At 42.9% G+C, this 22691-nt stretch overlaps 1 protein-coding gene across 3 annotated transcripts in view; it reads left to right on the plus strand.

The window, feature by feature from the left end:
- Positions 1-22691, plus strand: part of PCYT1B (phosphate cytidylyltransferase 1B, choline) — a 63228-nt gene that overhangs the window by 34965 nt on the left and 5572 nt on the right. For all 3 annotated transcript variants that reach the window (XM_054005940.1, XM_054005939.1, XM_054005941.1), the window contains exons 3-7: positions 573-689; positions 2858-3009; positions 5802-5880; positions 12824-12966; positions 17454-17642. In XM_054005940.1, the coding sequence (XP_053861915.1) occupies positions 573-689; positions 2858-3009; positions 5802-5880; positions 12824-12966; positions 17454-17642 (680 nt within the window). The remainder of the gene's footprint in view (positions 1-572; positions 690-2857; positions 3010-5801; positions 5881-12823; positions 12967-17453; positions 17643-22691) is intronic.

Raw genomic sequence — 22691 nt, forward strand, 5'->3', positions numbered from 1 at the left:
GCAGTCTGCCTGGGACTTAACTATCTTGAGCTATTTTGTATCATTTGCAAATTTTGCCACCTCACGGGTTTATCCCTTTTTCCAGATCATTTATGAATATGTTGAATAGGCCTGATCCCAGTACAGACCCCTGGGGGACACCACTATTTACCGTTATCCACTCTGAAAACTGACCATTTATTCCTACCCTTTGTTTCCTGTCTTTTAGCCAGTCACCAATCCATGAGAGGACCTTCCCTCTTATCCCATGACAGCTTACTTTGCTTAAGAGCCTTTGGTGAGGGACCTTGTCAAAAGCTTTCTGAAAATCTAAGTACACTATATCCACTGGATCCTCCTTGTCCACATGCTTGTTGACCCTCTCAAAAACCATGTTGACTCTTCCCCAACAAATTATGTTCATCTATGCATCTGACAATTTTGTTCTTTACTAGTTTCAACCAGTTTGCCCAGTACTAAAGTCAGACTTACCGACCTGCAATTGCTGGGATCACCTCTGGAGCCCTTTTTAAAAGTTGTCATCACATTAGCTATCCTCCAGTCAAATCGTTGTTGTGTTTCTTTCCCCACAGTTGACAGACCAGTTAGAGTGTATGCAGATGGGATATTTGACCTCTTCCACTCCGGCCATGCTAGAGCTCTTATGCAAGCCAAAACTCTCTTCCCAAATAGCTACTTATTAGTAGGAGGTAAGAGCACATCTATTTACTGGATTTTTGCCTCTATTCTGAAGTAGCAGAGGAGCAGTATTGCCATGTTCCCAGCTGCAGCTGTTTATACACTCTGACTTTGAGCACTACTTCCTGTTTTGATGGTATTTTACACCATAACAAATAGTCCATCTTAAAATTATGTCAAACAAAGTAAGAATCAAGTCAAACTCTGTCCTCAGCTGCATATGCACAGTCCCCAGTCTAGTTAAACTGTCAACCATCAATCCCCACATAAAATTTGCGCTGCACCAGAGTCTGGTGTCACATGTCTCACTGTGTGCATCTTGTTGTCTTATTTCTTGTTGTGGAAATATTTATTTGGAGTTAAGATTTTTTTTTTTTAAAGTAATTCACTAAATGGATCTTATAAACAGGGCTGGCTCTAGGCACCAGCGTCCCAAGCATGTGCTTGGAGCGGCACTTTTCAAGGGGCGGCACTCCATTTTTTGATTTTGGGGTTTTTTTTTTGTCGCTTCAGCTTTTTTTTGTTGTTGTTGCTTGGGGCGGCAAAAAACCTGGAGCCAGCCCTCCTTATAAATACATTGCAAACCAGTAGGCCCAGGAGAGTGTGGTAACCAAAAAGAAGCCCTTGGTGGCTGACAGGTGTGTACCATAAGTGGACAGGCACAATGAAAGGAAATACTTCTATTTTACATCTTTATTCAAAAGATGACACCTTCAGTAGAAGAGCATCCACTAGCACAGGGGTGGGTAAACTGCGGTCTGGGGGCTGCATCTGGCCCTTCAGATGTTTTAATCTGGCCCTCAAGCTCCTGCTGGGGAGCAGGGTCCAAGGCTTTCCCTGCTCCGGTGCTCCAGCCAGGGAGCGGGGTCCGGGGCTTGCCCCGCTCCATGTGTGCTGTGGCTCTTGGAAGCAGGAGCCTGGAAGCTGTCCCCTCTCCGGCTCCTACACGTAGGGGCAGCCAGGGGACTCTGCATGCTGCCCCCGCCCCAAGCGCTGCCTCTGTAGCTCCCATTGGCCGGGAACCACAGCCAATGGGAGCTGCAAGGGCGGCGCCTGCGGATGGGGCAGCACGCAGAGCTCCCTGGCTGCACCTCTGCATAGGAGCCGGAGGGAGGACATGCTGCTGCTTCTGGGAGCTGCTTGAAGTAAGTGCCACTTGGAGCCTGTACCTCCTCCCATGCCTCAACCCCCTGCCCCAGCCCTGACTCCCCTCCCACCCTCCAAACCCCTCGGTCCCAGCCCAGAGCACCCTCCTGCACCCCCAACCCCACCCAGAGCCCCAGCTGGAGCCGCACACCCTCCCGCACAGCAACCTCCTGCCCCAGCCTGGAGTCTCCTCCCACACCCTGAACTCCTCATTTTTGGCCCCACCCCAGAGCCCGCACCCCCAGCCGGATCCCTCACCCCCTCCCATACCTCAACCCCCAATTTCGTGACCATTCATAGCCCACCATACAATTTCCATACCCAGATGTGGCCCTTGGGTCAAAAAGTTTGCACACCCCTGCACTAGCACCACACTGGAGTGTTAGATCAGCACTGATACAGAGGGGAGCGTGTCCAGCTGCTGAGTCATCAATAACCCTTCCTGCAGCAGTAATAAGATTTAGCATTTGTATAGTTCTTTACACCTTCAGAATGCTGTACAAACATTAACTAATCTACACAACAGCCCTGGGATATAGGCCTTATTTCCCTGCTTATTAAAAACCAGGATTAGAATATAACATTTCCTGAGTCCACATCCTATGCAACATTCCTCCAGAGCACACTGCCTCTTACAATCCCACAATTGGGTTTTCATCAGAGATTTCCTGTTTGAATACGGATCAGGCCAAACCTCACATGCTGTGAAATCTGCTAAATCCATAGCCCAGGCCACTATGACTGCACTTGTGTGTTATTAATTTGTGCTGGTTTCAATACAACTGTCCAACAGTGATTTAGAGATGTGTAAGCAAATCTCTGGAACTTTGCAGATCATTCCTCCTATTTAGCATGCACTTCTGGTCTCCATTTCAAAGACAGAAAGAGGCACATCTTTATTTGGTTTGAAAATGGAATGTAACTCAACGAACAACTTTAAAATAAGGATATTGATCAGAAAGTTCTTACCACCCAGATGCGCTAATTGTGCAAAGTTAACATAGAAATATTTTGTTGATTGTTCTTATGTCAGTTTGCAGTGATGATCTAACCCACAAGTTCAAAGGCTTCACCGTAATGAATGAAACTGAGCGGTATGAAGCACTCAGACACTGTCGCTACGTAGATGAAGTCATCAGAGATGCTCCATGGACACTCACACCGGAGTTCCTAGAAAAACATAAGGTACCATTCTTCTCCAAACCCCATCCCTTCCTTCTGTAAATTAACTGCTGGGAATAGAATCTCCTATCCTTGTTATGTATTAGCTGGAATAAATTAAGTAATTCAACTCCCAACAGCCAATTATTACAAATCACCTTCCAGTTCTAAATCAGAAAACTTTCTGTTCTCTGGCTCTTTTTGATGTAAGTGGAAGTGGACACGTATTATGTTTTTTGGAGACTGACAAAGTACCAGCACGTCAATAATGCAAACTTAACTCATTGACCTGTGAACAGGACACTCTTCTCAGATCTCCTGCCTTTTGGAGCTAAGCATATGTCAGGGATTTACATCATGAAACTTCCAATGGGTTAGAAAGTGACTAAGGATTAAAAATACCCACAACTTGCCAGGTACTCCCTTATTCAGAGGCACCCAGTTATTTCATATAGTTAAAGTCTAACTCCCAAGGCTATAATATACATGAAGTGCATGTTATCTTCTTGATGCCATGGCAAGTGAGATCCACCAAATAAATACTGTGACAGACCCAGACCAGAGGGGTACAGGAGTCTGGTAGAGGGCAAATATACTGGTCACTGGATAAGCAGTTTTCTGTTCCCTGAGTGACCCGAGAAGGGGCTGCACTAGAGTAATCAGGAACCTGCTAGAACCAGTTAAGGCAGGCAGGCTAATTAGGACACCTCGAGCCAATTAAGAAGAAACTGCTAGAATCAATTAAGGCAGGCTAATCAGGGCACCTGGGTTTTAAAAGGAGCTCACTTCAGTTTGTGGTGTGACTGTGAGGAGCTGGGAGCAAGAGGCGCAAGGAGCTGAGAGTGAGTGTTGCTGCTGGAGGACTGAGGAGCACAAGCGTTATCAGACACTAGGAGGAAGGTCCCGTGGTGAGAATAAGGAAGGTGTTTGGAGGAGGCCATGGGGAAGTAGTCCAGGGAGTTGTAGCTGTCATGCAGTAGTTTCAGGAGGCACTATAGACAGTTGCAGTCCACAGGGCCCTGGAACCCGGAGTAGAGGGCAGGCCTGGGTTCCCCCCAAACCTCCCAATTGACCTGGACTGTGAGTTCTTCCAGAGGGGAAGGTCTCTGGGCTGTTCCCCAACCCATATGGTGAATCTCTGAGGCAGGAAAATCTGCCAATAAGCGCAGGACCCACCAAGATAGAGGAGGAACTTTGTCACGGTACTAAGAACAGAGTTAGCATTTTTTTAGGATTTGGATCAAAGCAATAGGAAAAGAGATCATGGTGGCATCCCTCATCTGGATTAATCAAGTGGATAATGCTTAGATAATTTTTGTTAGCCTAACTGTAACAAATAAGAATACTCTTTTGTGTTAATGTTTGGGGGCAGATATAAGGGACTAGTCTAGCAATAAACTACAGACCATGTCTACACTACAAAATTAAGTCAATCTAATTTATGTCAGCATCCAGTAATTACATTGCTTATGTGTTTCAGTGGTGTGCATCCTTACCAGGAGCACTTGAACCAATTGAACTGTCCGTGCAGGGCATTGTGGGGCAGCTTCTGAAAGCTAGCAACAGTCGATGTAACACAGTGTTTACACTGATACAGCATCAACCTAACTACATTGACACTGACTCTCTGCCCCTTGTGGAGATGGAGCTATTAAGTCGGAATATCGGGCGAGTTACGTTGGGAGGAGCAAAATTTTAGCGTAGACACTTACAGTGTTGGGTTGATGTAAACTGCCTTGTAGGGACCTAACTCTGTAGGGTAGAGCAGTGCTCAGTCTCTCTTTAGGGAAAATCTGGGGCCCAGTTGCTTGGTGTGCTTGGGCTGATTTGCATAGGGGGCTCTTCATGTGGCGTAGAGCTGCTAAAGAATCAGTTGCACCAGGGTCATCATTTGCTATGGGGTAAGGAGGGCAACTGCTCTCCTCGACCTTGGTTTGACCTCCTCAAACTTTTCATAGCTCTATGAGCTCCACTTTTGTTTTCCGTCCCCCCAGATTTTGCAGGATATAATACAACCACATATAATCTTCTATACACTGACAGAACTTGTCCCCCTACCCCTGAATTTTTCTGAAATGATGAAATGTCCCAGAACTGCACCCACAAAATGCAGGTGCAGAAAGGGGGAATAGACTTTAACAATCTGGTCCGTACATTCTGACTAAAGTCCTGCTCCTGCTGCTCCCACCGAATCAAGGGCAAATCTCCCAATGATTTCAGTGAATGCCATCATCAGCCAAAAGTATGTACGTGTGCCACTGTCCTCTAATGGATAGAACTTCAGACCTGGTGAAGTGCACCCTACTGACTGCCCTACAGTGTATATAAACCCAAATGCAGCTACAGCTCACTGGAATTTACTTTAGCTCAAATGAAATAGTTCTTTGTAATGAATCTACGGTTTGATAGACAGTTTCTAAATAAACAAAACGCATACACACAAATCTGGGAATAGAAACCCTGCTCCTTCAGTTTTAAAAGTCAACTGTCTGCCACTTGAGTTAAAGGAGATCTCCTGTAGATAACAGTAGCAGCAGTAGGTCCCTTATCCTTTGTGCATAGAGGATGACATCACATACAAAGCAAGGGTATGTTATACCTGTACTCTTGGAGCCAAAAGTCCTGAGTTCTACCATAATACCACATGGTGTGCTCTGTTGCAGCCCCAGCCCTAGAGCAATGTTTTAAATAGTACCTTTCAGATGAGACTTTCAAAGGCAGGCAGACGCAGTTCAGAAGAGAAACTGTCCTTCCAAAACCAATGCAGATTCCCTGATGGCTGCATCTGATTGTTTCTTCTCCTGTAACTTTTGCAGATTGATTTTGTAGCCCATGATGACATTCCATACTCTTCCGCTGGCTCAGATGATGTGTACAAGCACATAAAGGAAGCAGGTGAGGGCAATTTTCTGTTTTAACTCTCTGCATTTCAGCCTTTATTTTAAAGCCCATCTATGTATGTTATCGCCTTGTAACCACACCCGCTGGAGGAGGGAAAACAGAGATTAATGCACATTCCCGTCTGGCCTGTCAACAAGTAAGTGCTGCTGACTTCAGCAAAAAGGTTCGCATCTTGAAGCCACTAGTGATGACCCAGGCTGGGTAAACAAAAATAGGTTACAACTGTAACCTTCCGGAAGCCATTGAGTTTGCCAGTAAACATTCCTGCTTGGATTACTGTTTTGATTTGCGGTGGTTCGTAAGCAGTATTGAAATGCTGCAAAAGAAGTTTACTTCCCATGTACCTATAGTACCATGGCCAACATTCAGGCACCTGTTTTCCCTGGGCTAAGGTGCAGCTCTATTCTGACCCACAAGTGTGACTCCTATTATGGGGAAAGCGTACGGTTAGCAATTAAAAATCATTAGGACCAGATACGCATTTACCCCAAAGCCCTGTTACATGACTGGCACTGCAATGGGGCCTTAAAGGAGTGTAATGTGGCCTTAGGATAAGTGAGAGAGAAGCTCATTCATGTCTAACTTTCAGTGTGAGCCCCTCTTCTCATTCCCTCTCCAACCATAGTGTAGCTCAAACATATAAAACAGAAAGAAACCTTAATTTTAAATGGAGCAAATAGTAACCATTCTTGCCACAGAGACAGCAGGGTTGATTCTCCACTGCCTTGCACCATTTACATTTGCAGGTGTAAAACACATTGCTGGTGTAAGTGAACGGATTAATCTGATCTGGTGACACTTTTCAGCCACTTTGCCCAGGCGTGGGGCCATGAAGAACCAAGCTCTGCCTCTTCCTCAATGCCCATGGTAACAATTGAGACCAGCTGAGCATAGCTTTCATTCCTGAGGTGTGAGGATAGGAGTCTAGGAGTTCTAGAGTTCCAGAGCGTGGAATTTGCTCCCTTCCTTGGTCTATCGGGGACTCAGTTTGGTAGCCTTAATGGAGTCTGTCAGGGCATGTTGTGACTGATCAGGGTTTGGTAGCTGTCTCCCACTAAATCAGTGCGCTAGGGTGACCAGACAGCAAGTGTGAGAAATCGGGATGGGAGTTGGGGATAATAGGAGCCCATATTAAAAAAAAAAAAAAAAAAAAAAACCCAAATATCGGGACTGTCCCTATAAAATCAGGACATCTGGTCACCCTACAGTGCACCCACCAGCTGTCCTGACCATATCTGGACCTCGACTATACTGTTCTCTTTGGGGCCACTGGTGGTTGTGCCATTGCAGTCCTCACCCCTCCTAAGTCTGACTTTTCACCACCAGGGCCTTGCTGCCATAGGTATAACCCAATATTGAATCAAGACCATTGCAGAATATAGTATTTTCTAATCTTTTTTTTTTCTTTTCTTTTTTTCTTAACTGTTTAGATAGATAGCTAATGAGTGAGTATGGATTTATATGTGTATGCTGTTAAAGGTATGCAATACATTACACAATGATATTATAGGCACAACTGATAGCACCACCTACTATGAAGGTTGCCTGACACTTCCCGTTATAAGACCATGGTTTTTGGTTGCTTTTTGTCAAACCATAATCATATGCTGAAGCTTTCCATGCAAGGTATCTGCCTCAGGCTGAATTTTTTTGAAACATTTCAACCAAAACAGTTTGGCCTTTTCCAAGAAAAAGGCGAGGGAAATGCATGTTGTTTTGCCTATGTTAATAAATTCTGGTGACCGTTTCTTTGAGAAGCTCTTGTGCCCTTATACTTTGGAGCAAGGACTTGAAATTTGACATGCTGGGGAGTCTGGAAGCCTGGATTGCTAAGGAAATGAGAGCTGGGGCTCCCAGGCTCTTGGCTCCCTGTCAGTCCACCACATGGGCTGCTGAGAAGCCAGTGGGAGAGGTGGCAGGAAACCAGAAAGGTTCCAAAATCTGCCTGACAGGAAGGCTTCTGTTGGAAACCTGCCTGGTTTCTGGCAGAATTTCATAGGAATTGAACTATCTCCACGGAACGAGATATCTGAATTAAGATTGAACACACGACCTGGCATTTCCCAACTTTTAAGTGCTTGACTTGTAACCTCAATACTGTTCTTTTCACATAGTTTTGGTGAGCGTAGCATGTACAAACACAATGGGCCAGGTTTTCAGAAGAGCTCAGATCCCAGTCAGACACCTAAATGTCTAGCTGGATTTTCAAAAGTGCTGAACACTGAAGCACTCCTACTAAGAGCAAGTTGAGCTCTTTTGAAAATCTGATCAATGTGCAGCATGGGCATAGTTCCCATTGTTGTAAGGAACATCAACTTTTATACAAGCCCCGAGTTTATTTTATTTCCCAGCAGTTTTCCCTCTCCTTTTCTTTAGGAAAAAGATATTTAAATATATTTCAAAAACTGTTTATTGCTCTAGTACCCAGCACCATAGCATCTAATCAGTACCCACATAAACTAGATCTGCATTGGGAGGTCCATATTGGACTGCCTCTACCCTAGGTATGTTCATCCATAGCGTCTGCCATGGAATATAGGCAGAAAAGGCCTCAATTTCTATTACAAAAATCAGTAAGAGGAAAAAACAAATATAATTTTCAAGCCTTCTTTATGCATCAAAAAGCAACAAAAATAAAGAACACAAACCCATTTTCCCCCCTTCACATGCCACCTTGAAGTCAGACAATTGACAAAATATTCCACCTGCCAGTCTAAATGAAGGTTATCATGATAGGATGTTGCTCTTTTTCTACAGCCTACATCTATTTTTAAAAAAATCAATCCTTTCAATGCCCTGCTGGCTTCTGTTACTGTTGTGATGCTCAGTGACTCACTAGATCTGCTGTGTCTGCTCTCTTGCACCTATGTCTCCTCCATGTCAGACAAACGATTTGCCGTGTGATCTGTGGGTTCCGAGGCAGTGGATCCAGTCCAACTTTGAAGTGAATGGGACTCTTTGTATTTGTCTTTAATGGGAGCTGGATTGGGCCCTGTGAGAAAAATGTAAACCATTGTGATGTCAAAAGCCTCTTTATCATGAGCAGCTATCATAACACAATGAACACTGCAGAAGAGGGAAGCAATTAAACCTTCCTCCCACAGCTCTCTGGAGCAGACTGTTTCAGGCACATGAGACTTTCCCTCTTCCCAGCCTACATCAATGTGTGCACGTCTCTCTAGAATTTCCTAAGGCCTCAGAATCTACTATCTGGTAATTTGCAAGTGTTAAGTGAAATGCTCACTGTGTTTGATAACTATTACCTTGTAGTGAGCTAAAAGCATGAGCCTCTATGAGTGAGCTAAAGCTTCAGACTGTCAAAATGGGCGATGTAACAGACTCGCAACCTCGGCGGATTGGGAACAGAGGAGAACACACGATAGGCAGTGACCAATGGGTTAATTATGTGTTGATTCCTTGAGGAATTCACATTGTCAAAAATGAACAGATTAACACCATATTAGTCAAACAGTACAGTATCATTACTAATCAGTCTTTGGCAAGCGCTGACAGTGAGGGCTAATCTAGCAATTCTGGGGCTGCTGCATGGAGCCAGCTCTTACTTCTCATTACTGTAAAACAAAGGTGTGACACAGAAGTTCTGACAAGAAATTGAAACTTCTTCAATTAAGTCACATAACCTAGGTCAGGTTTCAAAGGCCAGTCCCCCTCACAAAGGGTTGCTGGTACAATTGCGTACTGCACTCTTCCCCTATGACCTCAGGTAGCTTTCTCAGATACATTTAGTTAAAAAGGGAGCAGAAAAAGCCACCTTTTTTTTTTTTTTTTTTTTTTTTTTTAACTGGCCATTATTTGTAGCTGGAATCAGTGCTGTGTCCATAGGTTTCTCAAGCACTCCACCTCTCCTGCTCCTGTGGCTGGCCCAGCTTGCAGATTTCATTTTACATTAAAATCTCACGTTGGCTATGGCTAAGGGGTTTCGATAGATAATTGAAGTAAGCAGCTGTGTGTTAGGGATCTCTGACGGGATGGAGGGAGATGGAAACTGTTCCCCAAGACTGTGGAACATCATAGCTGAGTGAAGAGAGAACTGGATTTGATTCTATTCCAAGCACTACTACTGGCCTGGTGTGTGACCATGGGCAAGTAATTTCATTGCGCTGTGCCTCAGTTCCCACATGTGATACCTACCTCTTTTGTAAAATCCTTTGAGGTCTCCTTAGGTGATATCCTTGGCCACCATATGAAAGCATTATTACTGCAGTCAGTCCTCCCAGCCTGGGGGGTTTGGTCAATGAATCTGCATAGTTGTGAACCTTCTCACTTTCCGTAGCCCCACCACCCCTTTCACGTTGCCTCGTAAAGAGTGTTGGGGAGCAGCGCTGTGTATGGGGATTGTATAGCCCTTTACATAGGTTCTTCACAGTGTGCACCCCCGCCCCTCCCAGGTTTTCTGCAGCAAATTGGGTCTTCAACACCATGGACAGGAGGCTAGGTTTGACGCTGAAGAACAATAGCATTAGAACAGGTGTGGGGAATGGAAGAAAAGGAGACAACCAGATTTAATAGATGAGGAGAACCTTAATAGAAATGGACTGTATAGTTTTAAAGCAACTATGCAGTGGGATCAGAAAAGCCTTAATTTTTTTTAATAGATGGTTTATAGAAATACAATAGATCAGAAAGTTGTATTGAACCATGATTAATTTTATTTATCAGTTTTGCAAGGTTATCTGTCCTACATATGCCCCAGCCAGTCAGTAATATGACTTGTTTAGCTAGTGACAATTAAGACCATTCAGTAAATGACTAACCAGCATAAATTTCATGCTTTAAGAAAAGTAAGGGCTGATTTCTCCTTTCCCATCCACTCTTATCCTCACTGTGGATCTCTGGTGGATGTTTTGCACTTGATTCTTGCACCAAACTACCTTGGACAGCAATAGAAGGTTCACACACAAAATGACTATGGGACAGGTAACAGAGATTGACAGCAGGTAAAATCTGGTTGGAAGGGTGATTCTTGATCTCCTATTGTAAAGATAGCTTTGTTTAAGACTATAAAAAAAATTTCAACTCTGTAGCAAGCGGCATGGAACTTGAAAGGAGGAACACAGGTTACAAGAGGGAGGATTTGGAGGAAGTGCCAAGAAGTCAGTCTGTGCGCACCTGGCTAGAATGCTAGCTGCAGATGCAGCATGTCTGCAAATAGTTCCCTTAATAAAGAGCCGTTTTCATTTTAGAAACATAAACGTTGCTCTGCTACCAATATTACATGCCAGGATCTGTTTCTGAAACTGGCTAAAAATGCAGTTTAAGCTAAAACAATTGTAAGCCAGTATTTTTTCAGGCATTCTCTTAGCTCCAACCTGTGCTTAGATATGTTTTACTGCTTCCCATAAAAGCTTCCTTAGCAACTGCTGCAATTCTGAAAAGCATGCTAGGGAGAGTATTGTGACAATGATTAAAACTGCTTAGCAGAATATTAATTAGAATATAGAGGGGGGAAATGATGTGTTTATCATTAAATCACAAGAGGCTGTTGCCTCTTGATTCCCTCCCTGAACCCTGTGAAATTGGGCTAACAACGCTTACTTAACTCACAGGGGCATTGTGAGGATTAATTAGTTAATATTTGCACAATCCTTTAAGACGTTAAGTAGTAAGTACTATTATTTCACAAGACTATTTCCAATCCAGCCTCACAACTCCGTATTACCTGCAGTTTCATATATAAACTATTAAACAAACGATTGGATATGGAGCCTTATTTGGACATGGTTTCTCTATTGGCCCTCAAAGTGGGTGCCCTTTGCATTTCTATCTGGTCTACAGAAGTCTGGGCCAGACAATGCCCTGAGGTTCTCCTCCCTTTATTATTTAATATTTTACATATCCGTCCATCTCTATGACATATCCCTCGGAGTTGAAGGAGGGAGAACAGTGTTTTCTCAGCATAATGCCACTATGGGCTGTGAATCATTCACCAACAGTGCCTTTAAACTGCTCTCCCTTCCAAGTGGAACTATGAAACCTGACCTTCGCTGGCCCAAGACTCATGTAGGGGGTGGCCTAACCTCAATCTCCATTACCTACTTAGGTCATTACTAAGGCTGTGGATTAATCGCAGTTAACTCTCACTGAACTATCAAAGCCATTACTCTTCTTCCAGGCTGACCAGTAGAATTATTTTATGCAAACTAGTTTGCCCATCCCTGGTAGAGAGCTTGGAATGCTTAACACAGTCATCTCTACTTCATAAGCCAGACACTGGCTCTGGGAGTTGAGTTTTCGTCTTTGCATGGTGTGCATTATTTCACTGAATGCTGTACAGAAGATGTATTCATGGTTACTGCTAATATTGCTTCTGCCTCTGGCTTTATTTAACAGTACACATGGGCTAGTCTTAATGGCAAGCAGTTAAAAACTAGTCAAATATTTTGAGGAAATAAGCTAGTAATATAATAAGTAGCCCTCTTCACCATCCCGGTTGTACTTCCTCTTCCTGTGAAAGAGAACAAGCAAACAACTTTTCAGTGTAATGAAGAATCTCTGCTATACGAGAGAGTCAAAGAGCCCAAGGGAATGAGAACAGCAATATAGAATGAAATATAAGATCTAAAGATCTTATAATGCCACAGACAGCCAACTAAACCTCACAATAACATTGGATGCTGGCAAATATTATTCAAGTTTTACGGGCTGAAAAAATGAAGCACAAGGTAACTAAATGACTTCTCCAAGGTCATACAGGAAACCAGTGGCAGACCCAGGATTAGAACACATGGGTGAAATCCTGGGCCCATTGAAATTAATGGCAAAACTCCCACTAGTTTCAGAATTTCACTGGATATCTCTCGGTTCCCAGTTACACACCTTAACCACAGGAGCATTCATGCTAAAACATGCATCCCTACCTAACTGCTGTGCTATCTCGCCATGTCACTCATCTCTCTTTGCTTTCCACTTTCACCAGGAATGTTTGTGCCAACACAGAGAACTGAAGGTATCTCAACATCAGACATCATTACTAGAATTGTACGAGACTATGATGTCTACGCTCGACGCAACCTCCAAAGAGGATATACCGCCAAAGAGCTGAATGTTAGTTTTATAAATGTAAGTAAGCGCATCTTCAATTCTCCCTCTTCTGATAGGGTTTCCATTAGAAGCCCAACCTTGGAGTAGGGGTTAAGATACGCTAATTTTCTCTTGTGCTTTTGAAATGGGAAATGGAACAGGGCAGGAGTTGGTTAAAACTAACTGAGAAAAATGAACATTGGTGGGTTTATTTAGGGATTTATTTTTAATAAGTCCTGGCAAGTATCAGCTTCACATATACCATTTGGCATTGTTCTTGGAAACTGTAGCTCTTTAAGTAAAGCCAATGCTCCCAATTTCCCAAACTACTGCATACTTCTCATGGAGCTGCTGCTAATTTAATAACACTACCGCTAAAAAAAGCTGCCAGTCATGTAAGGAAGACAGTCAGTCTCTCCAAAAAGCAGCCTGCAGTTTGACTTTGTTTCCTTATTGTTGCTGTGATGTGGCCAAATGCCAGAGATCAGAAGGAAAAGGCATAGAAAGCACAAGCGTCATTATCAATTTCCTTCCTCTACAAAGCAATTACATTAAAAAAAAAAGATGTTAAAGTAAGCTTAAAGGGTCCAGTGTAAGCCCGGGGGGAGGGAGGGAAATATCAATGGTGAGCCACTGTTTTGACAGGTATTGCAGAAGTCGGAGAGCAGTGTGTCAAGTCATGTAACATGTGTCACAAAACCTAAGCAGAACGGAATGAATTAGAGAGCCAGTATAAAAGCTCAGAGGTTGCGGAGGATTGCTCTGGAGGATGCAGTATTTCAAATTAAGCAACTTCTAATGACAGCACTCTCTGTACTGTCCAGGAGAAGGGTAAAGATGTGAAGGAAACGTACGTTTTCCTTCCTCCATTTTCTCTTTCAAGGCTTAGCAGCGTATCCCCGTGAAAGTGACAATGCTGAAATGCTCCTCTGCACTGTGCCATATTACAAAAGAACGTTGTGAATGACTATAGCTAATTAATGAGGAAAAATTTTAAAGGAAGGACAATGCATCACAAAATGTACTTTTCCCATTTATTTGCTATGTGCAGGATAGTTGTATTTATTTCATTAGCCCTCACTTTAGCACTTTGCTATAAAGAGAAACACTTAAGCAAATATCTAGCCAATTTTGATAAAAAATGAGTCAAAAGTATTGACAAGTCTTACACCTGTCCTTGAGTCCCCCTGCCAATTTTTGTGGGATTGCAATGATATTTTCCTACTTTTTCTTTAATATTCTATTCCCCCTTTTTCTGTATCAAAGAGCCATATGAACAACAGGGGAAACTGTAAATAAAGTGCTATCAGGTCACAAAGTAGGCAACGGGGGAGAAAGATTTTTCTCCCTCCAAATTTTCATTTCCAGTAATCTGAAGTGTTACTTGTTCCGACAGCAAACAAACTTATTTCAGACAGACATGTCATTTTGAAGAGGACAGTGCCCCCTTAAATATTTTCTAAGCAATGAGGACAGACTGTGTGTGTTGGATTAGACCCTGGGACTTGCAATGGGAGTTAGGCATCTATCTCGATTAGGCACTTTGGTAAGTCCCACGCAGTGGTTAATTTGTATGAGGGCTTGCCTGGACTGAGCCCCGGCATCTCTCGGCTTGGTGGCTCATAGCCCTGGCACCTCTGGGCTTGCCACGTTAGTAAAAAGTAAAAAAACTGCTTGAGCCCCAGCACCTCTTTCATTACAAATTAAGCACTGGTCCCACTAGATGCCTGTCTGTCTCTTTAGGCTCCTAAGTACCTTTGTAAATCTGGCCTTTTCTCAAGCCAAGAAATGACAGGCTGAGTGGCACAATTCTCCCGTACTTGAGACAGAATAAATCACAGACAGTCTATAGATTTTTTTTTTTTTTTTTTTTTTTTTTTTTTTTGTAATATGCACCTCTCAGCTGGAGTCGGAAACACAGACGTAGGCATTTTTCTTGTCTGTTTCATATTTCATTTTGGAGCACTGGCTTTTCTATTTCCCACCTGACTGAGCTGTATGTGCCACATAACGAAGGGGCTCACTAATTTAATTCAGGCAGTGACTCAAGATTTATCGGTCACTCCAATTTAGGAGGATCCTTAGATTTTCCCTCTGAACCTTCATTCTCAATCCAGGTCTACTATATTGCTAGTTTTTATGTTTGAGGTGGAAGTAGGGGTATCTTGTGTATCCTTGTTGTAGGCCTAGAGGCTTCCCCATATTTTCCCTGCTGTAACTATCCATGCAGGAGGATCAGTACTGCAGCCATCATTCCGACAGAGGAACACACTGGGTGTGGATTGGCTTTGGAGCTCATTAAATCCGTTCCTCAACTGGTCAGAGGGTATTACTGTTGCACAGCACATGCAGCATTTCTTCACCCCACTTCTAGAGACTAAGGCTATGGCTACACTAGCACTTTTGTCAGTCAGGGGTGTGAATAAACACACCCTTGACCAACATACGTTACACCTACAGATGCACCGGTGTACAGCGCTATGTCGGTGGGCAACGCTCTCCTGCCAACTCCTGCTACTTGTTGAGGGTGGTTTAATTATGCCTACGGGAGAGCTCTCTCTCAGGCTGGCAAAGAGCAGCTACATGGGAGACCTTACAGCTGTGCCACTGCTAGGTCTGTAGTGTAGACCTAGCCTAATGCATTCTGAAATCCCTGCTGGCTTAGGGTTACAGCAGTTTAACAGGAGAAGCTCTGCTCTTCTCCAAGAGCTTCTAGTGTTTCAGAACAAATAAAAGGGCACCAGTAGAAAATGAAAATGCAGGCGTTCCTAAATTAAGGCTTGGTTGCCTATGTAATGGTGGGGCTTGGGGTGGGGGGCGTTATCCTGACTTAGCCTCTTTGGCTAGTCCTACTAAGCTGCAAAGGAAATGCTCCTGTGTTGTTTTGAATTTCTGTGTCAGCTACAGCTTTGAGGTGCTAACATTTTGAGTTTAAGATACAATGCAATTGCTAGTTCCATTAAATGTTTAGCATAAAAATGACTTAGTAAAAGTATGGGCATATTTTAGAACTTGTAAACTTTGAAGCACACGTCAACTCTGAAAGTAGCTCTAAAATGGCACTGTAGAGCTCCTTTTTCATTGTCCCAACGGTGCTCATTTTAAAAGTTCAGGTGCAGGTGTGTGTGCGTGTGCGCCTAATTTGTGTACTTACCATAACTGCCTGCTCAAATGGAATATTTATGCATGCAGATGACCAACTAGCTGCACCAGAAGCACAAGTACTAATCTGCATCTGCAATGTGGGAATTGTGCATGTAAATCAGGTGTGTGAATGCTCACATATTTTGGTGTATGCATTTGCATGGCCACATTTGAAAAATCAAGACCCCAATCACTCCATATCATATCTGATTAATTAACAGGTTTACAAAATGTTTTCTGAATGCCAACCCTGAAAACTCAAGCTGGAAGCCAAGCTGTGTATTTTCTGGCTTGTTCTTCCTCACTACTAATAAAGATTCTGCAACTGGACTTTGACAATTCTACTGATGATATTTGAGCTAGAATAAAATCCATCTCACACTCACCTAACTGCAATGCTAACAAGACCAGCAAGGAAAATATGACTCTGGCTATACATAGGAAGTAGATCCTCAAGTCATAAGATGCCAAATTTACACTCCCACTTCTCTGACCAAAGCTGCACTTTTATAGGTTAAGCTGCCATAGTGGAGCTAAAGAACATTTGTTTTAGAGGAAAATTAATTAATTACTGTGGAATCCAGATTTACTCAAATTCTAGTTAACTGAAGTTCCCAGGCCGCCAAAAGTTGGTTATGAACTGACTGAAGCTCTGCTCCCACAGAGCTCATAAGATCTCCAGAGACAGAGCTTCAGCCCCACAGATCCTTTAAGCTCTGCATGACTGGCTGTGCTTCTGAGGAGTTTAGAAGCTTTTCAAAACTAAAGCTTTGAATCTGAGGCAATTAGCAGCTCTGAGAGCCCATTCTTTTTCTCTTCTGATGAGCTGAGCGAATCTCTGGACATTGATCAGTCCCTTCTTTCCCTCCACTCCTCAACTGTTTGGTCAGCTAGCCTTCTGGCCTAGACGCCTCTCTCAGGTATAAGCAGGGGACCTCTGATTATCCAAAACCTCAGTCATGAAGATTCTCTTCTGTTTTGAAAAGATCTCTTCACAGGAGATACCTTGGACTGGGATAGCATCAGGGCTGCAAGCCAGTATTGGGATGCACTGGCAAAAGAGTGTGGGGAAATTTGCATGTTGCCTGCTACAGGCCTGGGGTATTAGTTCTTTACTTGCACGAATACTAAATTGACATTATTTTTAAAGAACACCCTATTTTAATATATCTAGAGCTCTGTTTTTCTACTGGGGAACATAACACATGATAAGCACTAAATGATAAATATTTTCAGAACATCCATACATTTACATATTAAAATATTACACATGATAGTAGTCAGAAAAAGCCCTGTGTATTTAAGCACAAATAACAAGCTTTCTTCTTTCCCCAAACCCACTTGATAATTTTTTTGTCTGTCCACACATACTTTTCAAACAGGAAAAGAAATATCGCTTTCAGAACCAGGTAGACAAAATGAAAGAAAAAGTGAAAAATGTAGAGGAAAAATCAAAAGAATTTGTTAATAAGGTGGAAGAGAAGAGTCATGACCTCATTCAGAAATGGGAAGAGAAGTCCAGAGAGTTCATTGGCAACTTTTTAGAGCTGTTTGGACCCGACGGAGCTTGGGTAGGTACTTCATTCCAGGAATTCTGTCTGCCTTTGATTTATTCTTCTCTTAACACAGACCCATAGCAAGTTCTTTTGCTGCAGTCTTTGTTTTAAAAGCCAATCTAGCAGGTCAGTGCCAATTCCACTCATTTCATCCAACAACATGTACCAGAATCACAGTGCAAACATCTTCCACTTCCAATGTCTTTTTCAGGCCAATTTCTGCGTTTGTATTTTTAAAAGGCACTACCAACATTATGTAGTGCCCAAGTATGTTACAGTGTAAGACTGCATTACGTAGTACTGTGTATTAACAGACACATTGTACATTTCTACACTGAGGCCTATTCTCCCCCTATTCCCCCATCATCAATAAACAGGAGTTATGCACCTATATCAGGAAGAGCTTATACGCCAGAAAATGGCAATAGAGAGACAGGGAACATTAACAATCTGAATTTGGCAATATTTTAAAATAGCATAATAAAAATATAAAAATGGTCATGTTGTAGCTGTAACTTTATACTGAGAAATATACAGACTCATAGGGATGCCTGCAGAGAGATACACGTTTTAGGCCAGGCTTCAAGATGCACTTTTGTAAGTCACTACTTTTTGTGAACAATTGACCCAGCCACTTTCATCCAGAAATCTCAGGGCGCTTCCCAAAGGTGGTCATAGTATTGTTATTTACAGTTCTCATTTTACAGTTGGGGAGACTGAAGCACAGAGGGATTAACTGAGTCACACAAAATCACCCAGTGAGTTAGTGAAACAATCAGGAGTAGAACCCAGCAGATGGTCTGACACCCAGCCCCAGGAACTGATCACCAGAGAGACTGCATCCCACGCCACTCCTAGAGATATTTCTTCTTACTGTCCCAAGTCTTACATTACATTGGAATTAGTTGCAAAACTCAATAGTATTGTAAAAACAATCAGTAGTTGACACAGGAGTTATTATTAAGGTACTATTGAGTCTTTTCTAACCAAATCTATGAACTTACATTTTGTTCAAAGGTTCTATACTCTGGGTCATGTAGAGCCTGATCCAGCAAAGCCCTTACACACATGCATAATTTTTAGCATGAGTGTACTCACATGCTTAAAGTTATGCATGTGTGAAAGTGTTTTGCAGAGGTTGATGAACACAGGATCCATCCAGCCACAGGCTTCCTATTGACAAACTGCAAAGAACTGAGGGCAGCAGTGTACATAACCAGCAAGCGTCCCACCAGCATGCCCCCAGGAGAATGTGGGCTCATTCAAAGGTACATTAGGATTTAGTCACGCAGCTTCTATTCACTTCAAAGTGGGTCAAGTGGCTGACAACATATGCAAGGCTTTAATTATTTATGGATTACACTTTGCGAGGAAGCACAAATGGATGCAACCAGTCAGCTTAAAAAGTTTAATAATAATGATACTACCTAGGTCTGCCATTCAGCTTATCAGCACTAGAAGTCAAAGTCGTTTACAAAAGAGGGCAGTATTATTACCCTCATTTTACAGTGGAGAAAATGGGATTTAATATGAACTTGTAGCAGGAATGATTTGCGTATAACAAAAACTGACTATGAACAAATGAAATATTTTCTGTTGTTGTTGCTTTTTATAGAACACAATAACAACATACACTTACAACTTACTGATGCACATTGCTAGTGCATTTCATTGAAGGATCTCAGTGGCTTTTACAAGCATTCATGAATTAAGCTTCACAACTCCCCTGTGAGGTGGACACGTCATATTGTAGCTGTTTTACAAATGCAGAATGAAAGAGTGGCACCAGCAAGGTGTATGCATGTGACTCTAAATAGACTTGTATTATTGCACCTCTGGGCCTACCCTTTCCTTCATTCCCCACGTTTGTTACTCTAATTTAGTGTGTCAGGTCTAAAACTGGGTTGTAAGCTGTTCGGAACAGGGAGTGAGTCTTATTTGTTAGGTAAAGTGCCTAAGGCCAGGTCTCCACTACAAACTTTTGCTGACGTAGCTCTGTTGGTCAGGGGTGTGAAGAGATGAGAGCTGACCGATACAGTTGTGCCAGCAAAAGCCCCTGGTGCAGAAACAGTTATACCAGCAAATATGTGCTTTTGCCAATATAGTTTATTTCATGTGGCTGGAATAAGCATTACTGGCAAAACTGCTTTCCCAAGATAAGTGGCATCTGCACTATACTAGCCATGCGCTGAGTCATCAGCTGAGGTAGGAATAGAGGCTAGGGCCTTGACTCAGTTCCCTGCTCTAAGCACTAAAAAAAATACTACTGAGAAATATTTTATCTTAAACATTAGACATTTTTATAGACTGAAATTCCTTAGTGAAAAGCACTAGGCTAAAACTCCTGCTAAAGAACATTTGTTGGCCCTCTGATTTAGGATGGCAGATACAGAGTAGGAAATCAGATGTAATTTTATGCAGAGACATTTGCAGAGCAAAGTCCCATAAAAGTGTCCGGTGAAGAGTGAAATCAGAGCTGGCCCTGTTCTAAGGAAAGCTTTAGTGACAGTGAACTGAGGTGTTTTCAAAAATCATCTTCAGCCTGGCAACTGGAAGTTGTTGTTTTTTTAAATAATGATAACTTGCTATCAGTGTCAAAACTGTTATTAACATTAATTTGCCACATCAGTGTTAGTTAGATGTTGCTTTGAATGTTGACATTAAAAGTCCAAGAATAGTTATAGGCATGTTATACTCCTAGATCAGTAATTTGCATCCCATTAATATGCTATTATTATAATTACTATTTGTGAAATAATACACTTTGTGCTGGCATCCCTTTTCTAAAATATAAACTAAAGTCTGGGCAACCTACTTAAAATCATATATAATTTCTGGAAAAGGTCAAAATGTTGTTTTTCAAAATTGCAAAGGATGGATAGAATTCATTTGAGAATTTGTTCACCAAGATAGTTTTATACACAATGTATTTCCTGCAGAGAGCCCCAGAGGTGCTGCGATACAATAATGGCCAATGTGCTATAAAACTCTAGAAAAAGAGCCAGACCGAAAGCTGTCTTGCAATCTCACCCTTGTATAGTGCAGTACAATGTAAAGTCGATAAGGAGCAAGTTCCCTGCACAAACCTGCTGGCAGGTGTGAGTATAACATCCTCTGGGTTGAACTGCACTATTTGAAGAAAGATGTTCAAAAAGGTCCATGTTTTTAATAATAAAAATGTTTACACAAGTCCTCAGAAATGGAACAACATTGTAGGAAATTAGTTTAAAGAGCAGCCCGCTCAGTTCCCCAACCGGGACGTCTCAGCGTTTGGAGAGCAGTCCTGATCATCGTTGGGAATATGTTTGACTGGCCAGAGCCTGAATACTGCCACAGTTTATGGTCAGTTTAATCAAAATCCAGGATCCCACATTTAGTGCACAATATACTTTCAGTCTGGACCCTGAAGCCCACATCTGACCCCATTGAAACGTCCATATTGTATTGTAGAATCAGAAGCTCAAATCGCAGCAGCTGCAGCCCTTCAGAGGGAGTTTTACAATGCTTAGGTTCTTTACCTGGTCACTTTTATTTTGTAAAGAAAATGAGACTTCCATACACGGTAAATGTAACTTTTGCACAGCCCCATAGAACTTCCTAAACCCAACAAAGACTCTTGCACCAATAACACTAATGCTTTACAGAGCCAGACCACATCACTTTCTTCTCTTAACCCTCCACACTAAAACCCCTCAGTGGGACTGCTACTGCCATTGATTGTGATGCTGTTACAGGCTTGGGATCTTTGCCAGCATTGATTACATTGACAGCGCTGGACTATTAGCACTATTAACCCTTTCCTGCCCGAACCGGTCCTCTACTTAGCAGGCTGGAAGCTACTGCAAAGAGCAAGAACTTCCTGCTAGCCCAGGAGATTTACAAAGCATTAAATAGTTCAGACCTAGCAAGCAGGACAGGAGTATGGACACATGGCCATTGCGGGGGCAGAGAGGGGGAGCGGGGATACCAACCTGAATATTGTGCTGAAGTTGAATTTACTGAGATTGTATCCTCTTCTGCCATTTGGTTTTGCAGCTGAAGGTAGAGTGTGACATTAAGTTGATAATTGAAAATTAATTTTCAGAGTTCTATTCAAATAGAAGATAAAATATAAGGTTGGTGTGGGGGCTCTGGAGTTAATTCAGATTTGTTATTCTATTTTGGTACTTCACTCCTTGGGCCAGTAGCAACCAGGAGCATGGTGGAAGAAACTAGCTTAGTCTCCAGAGGTCAGAAGGGCCTTCCATTCATTTCAGCAATGCCTCTAGCTGCTGTTGTAGTAGATGTGATGAGCTCCGAAGGGAGCCATCCAACCTTCTTGACCAGAAGGAAGGTCACCACAGCACAAGGTCTTGATGACTTGGGAGAAAAAATTGAATTGAGAAAAATCATGGAATTCTTGGGTCCTCCAAGAGGAATTCTTGGGTCCTCCAAGAGGAAAAGCACAGCAGAAAATACTCAGCAAGGTGTATGTTCAAAATATTGGACAGCACACTAGCTACTTATGGGTTTTTTTATCATGCTAATTGTTATAGTATGGGAGCACCTCAACCACACCCATAGATTTATCCTTCTCACAGCCCTATGATGGTCTAATAGAGAAGTATTATTATCCCCGATAGAGAATAGAGCAGTGTTTCTCAAACTGGGGTCACCGTTTGTGTAGGGAAAGCCCCTGGCGGGCCAGGCCAGTTTGTTTACCTGCCGCGTCCGCAGGTCCGGCCGATTGTGGCTCCCAGTGGCCGCGGTTCACTGCTCCAGGCCAATGGGAGCTGCTGGAAGTGGCGCGGGCCGAGGAACTTACTGGCCGCCACTTCCAGCAGCCCCCATTGGTCTGCAGCGGCAAACCGCGGCCAGTGGGAGCCGCGATCGGCCGGACCTGCGGACGGGGCAGGTAAACAAACCGGCCTGGCCCGCCGGGGGCTTTCCCTACACAAGCGGTGACCCTAGTTTGAGAAACACTGGAACAGAGCCATAGAGTGACTGCGCAATTTACATAACCACATAAGAAGTCTGGGGCAGAGCTGAACTAGAAGATCTCCTATATTCCAGTACTTCAGCCAT

The sequence above is a fragment of the Malaclemys terrapin genome, chromosome 1 (assembly GCF_027887155.1).
Source record: "Malaclemys terrapin pileata isolate rMalTer1 chromosome 1, rMalTer1.hap1, whole genome shotgun sequence".
NCBI classification, from domain to species: Eukaryota; Metazoa; Chordata; order Testudines; family Emydidae; genus Malaclemys; species Malaclemys terrapin.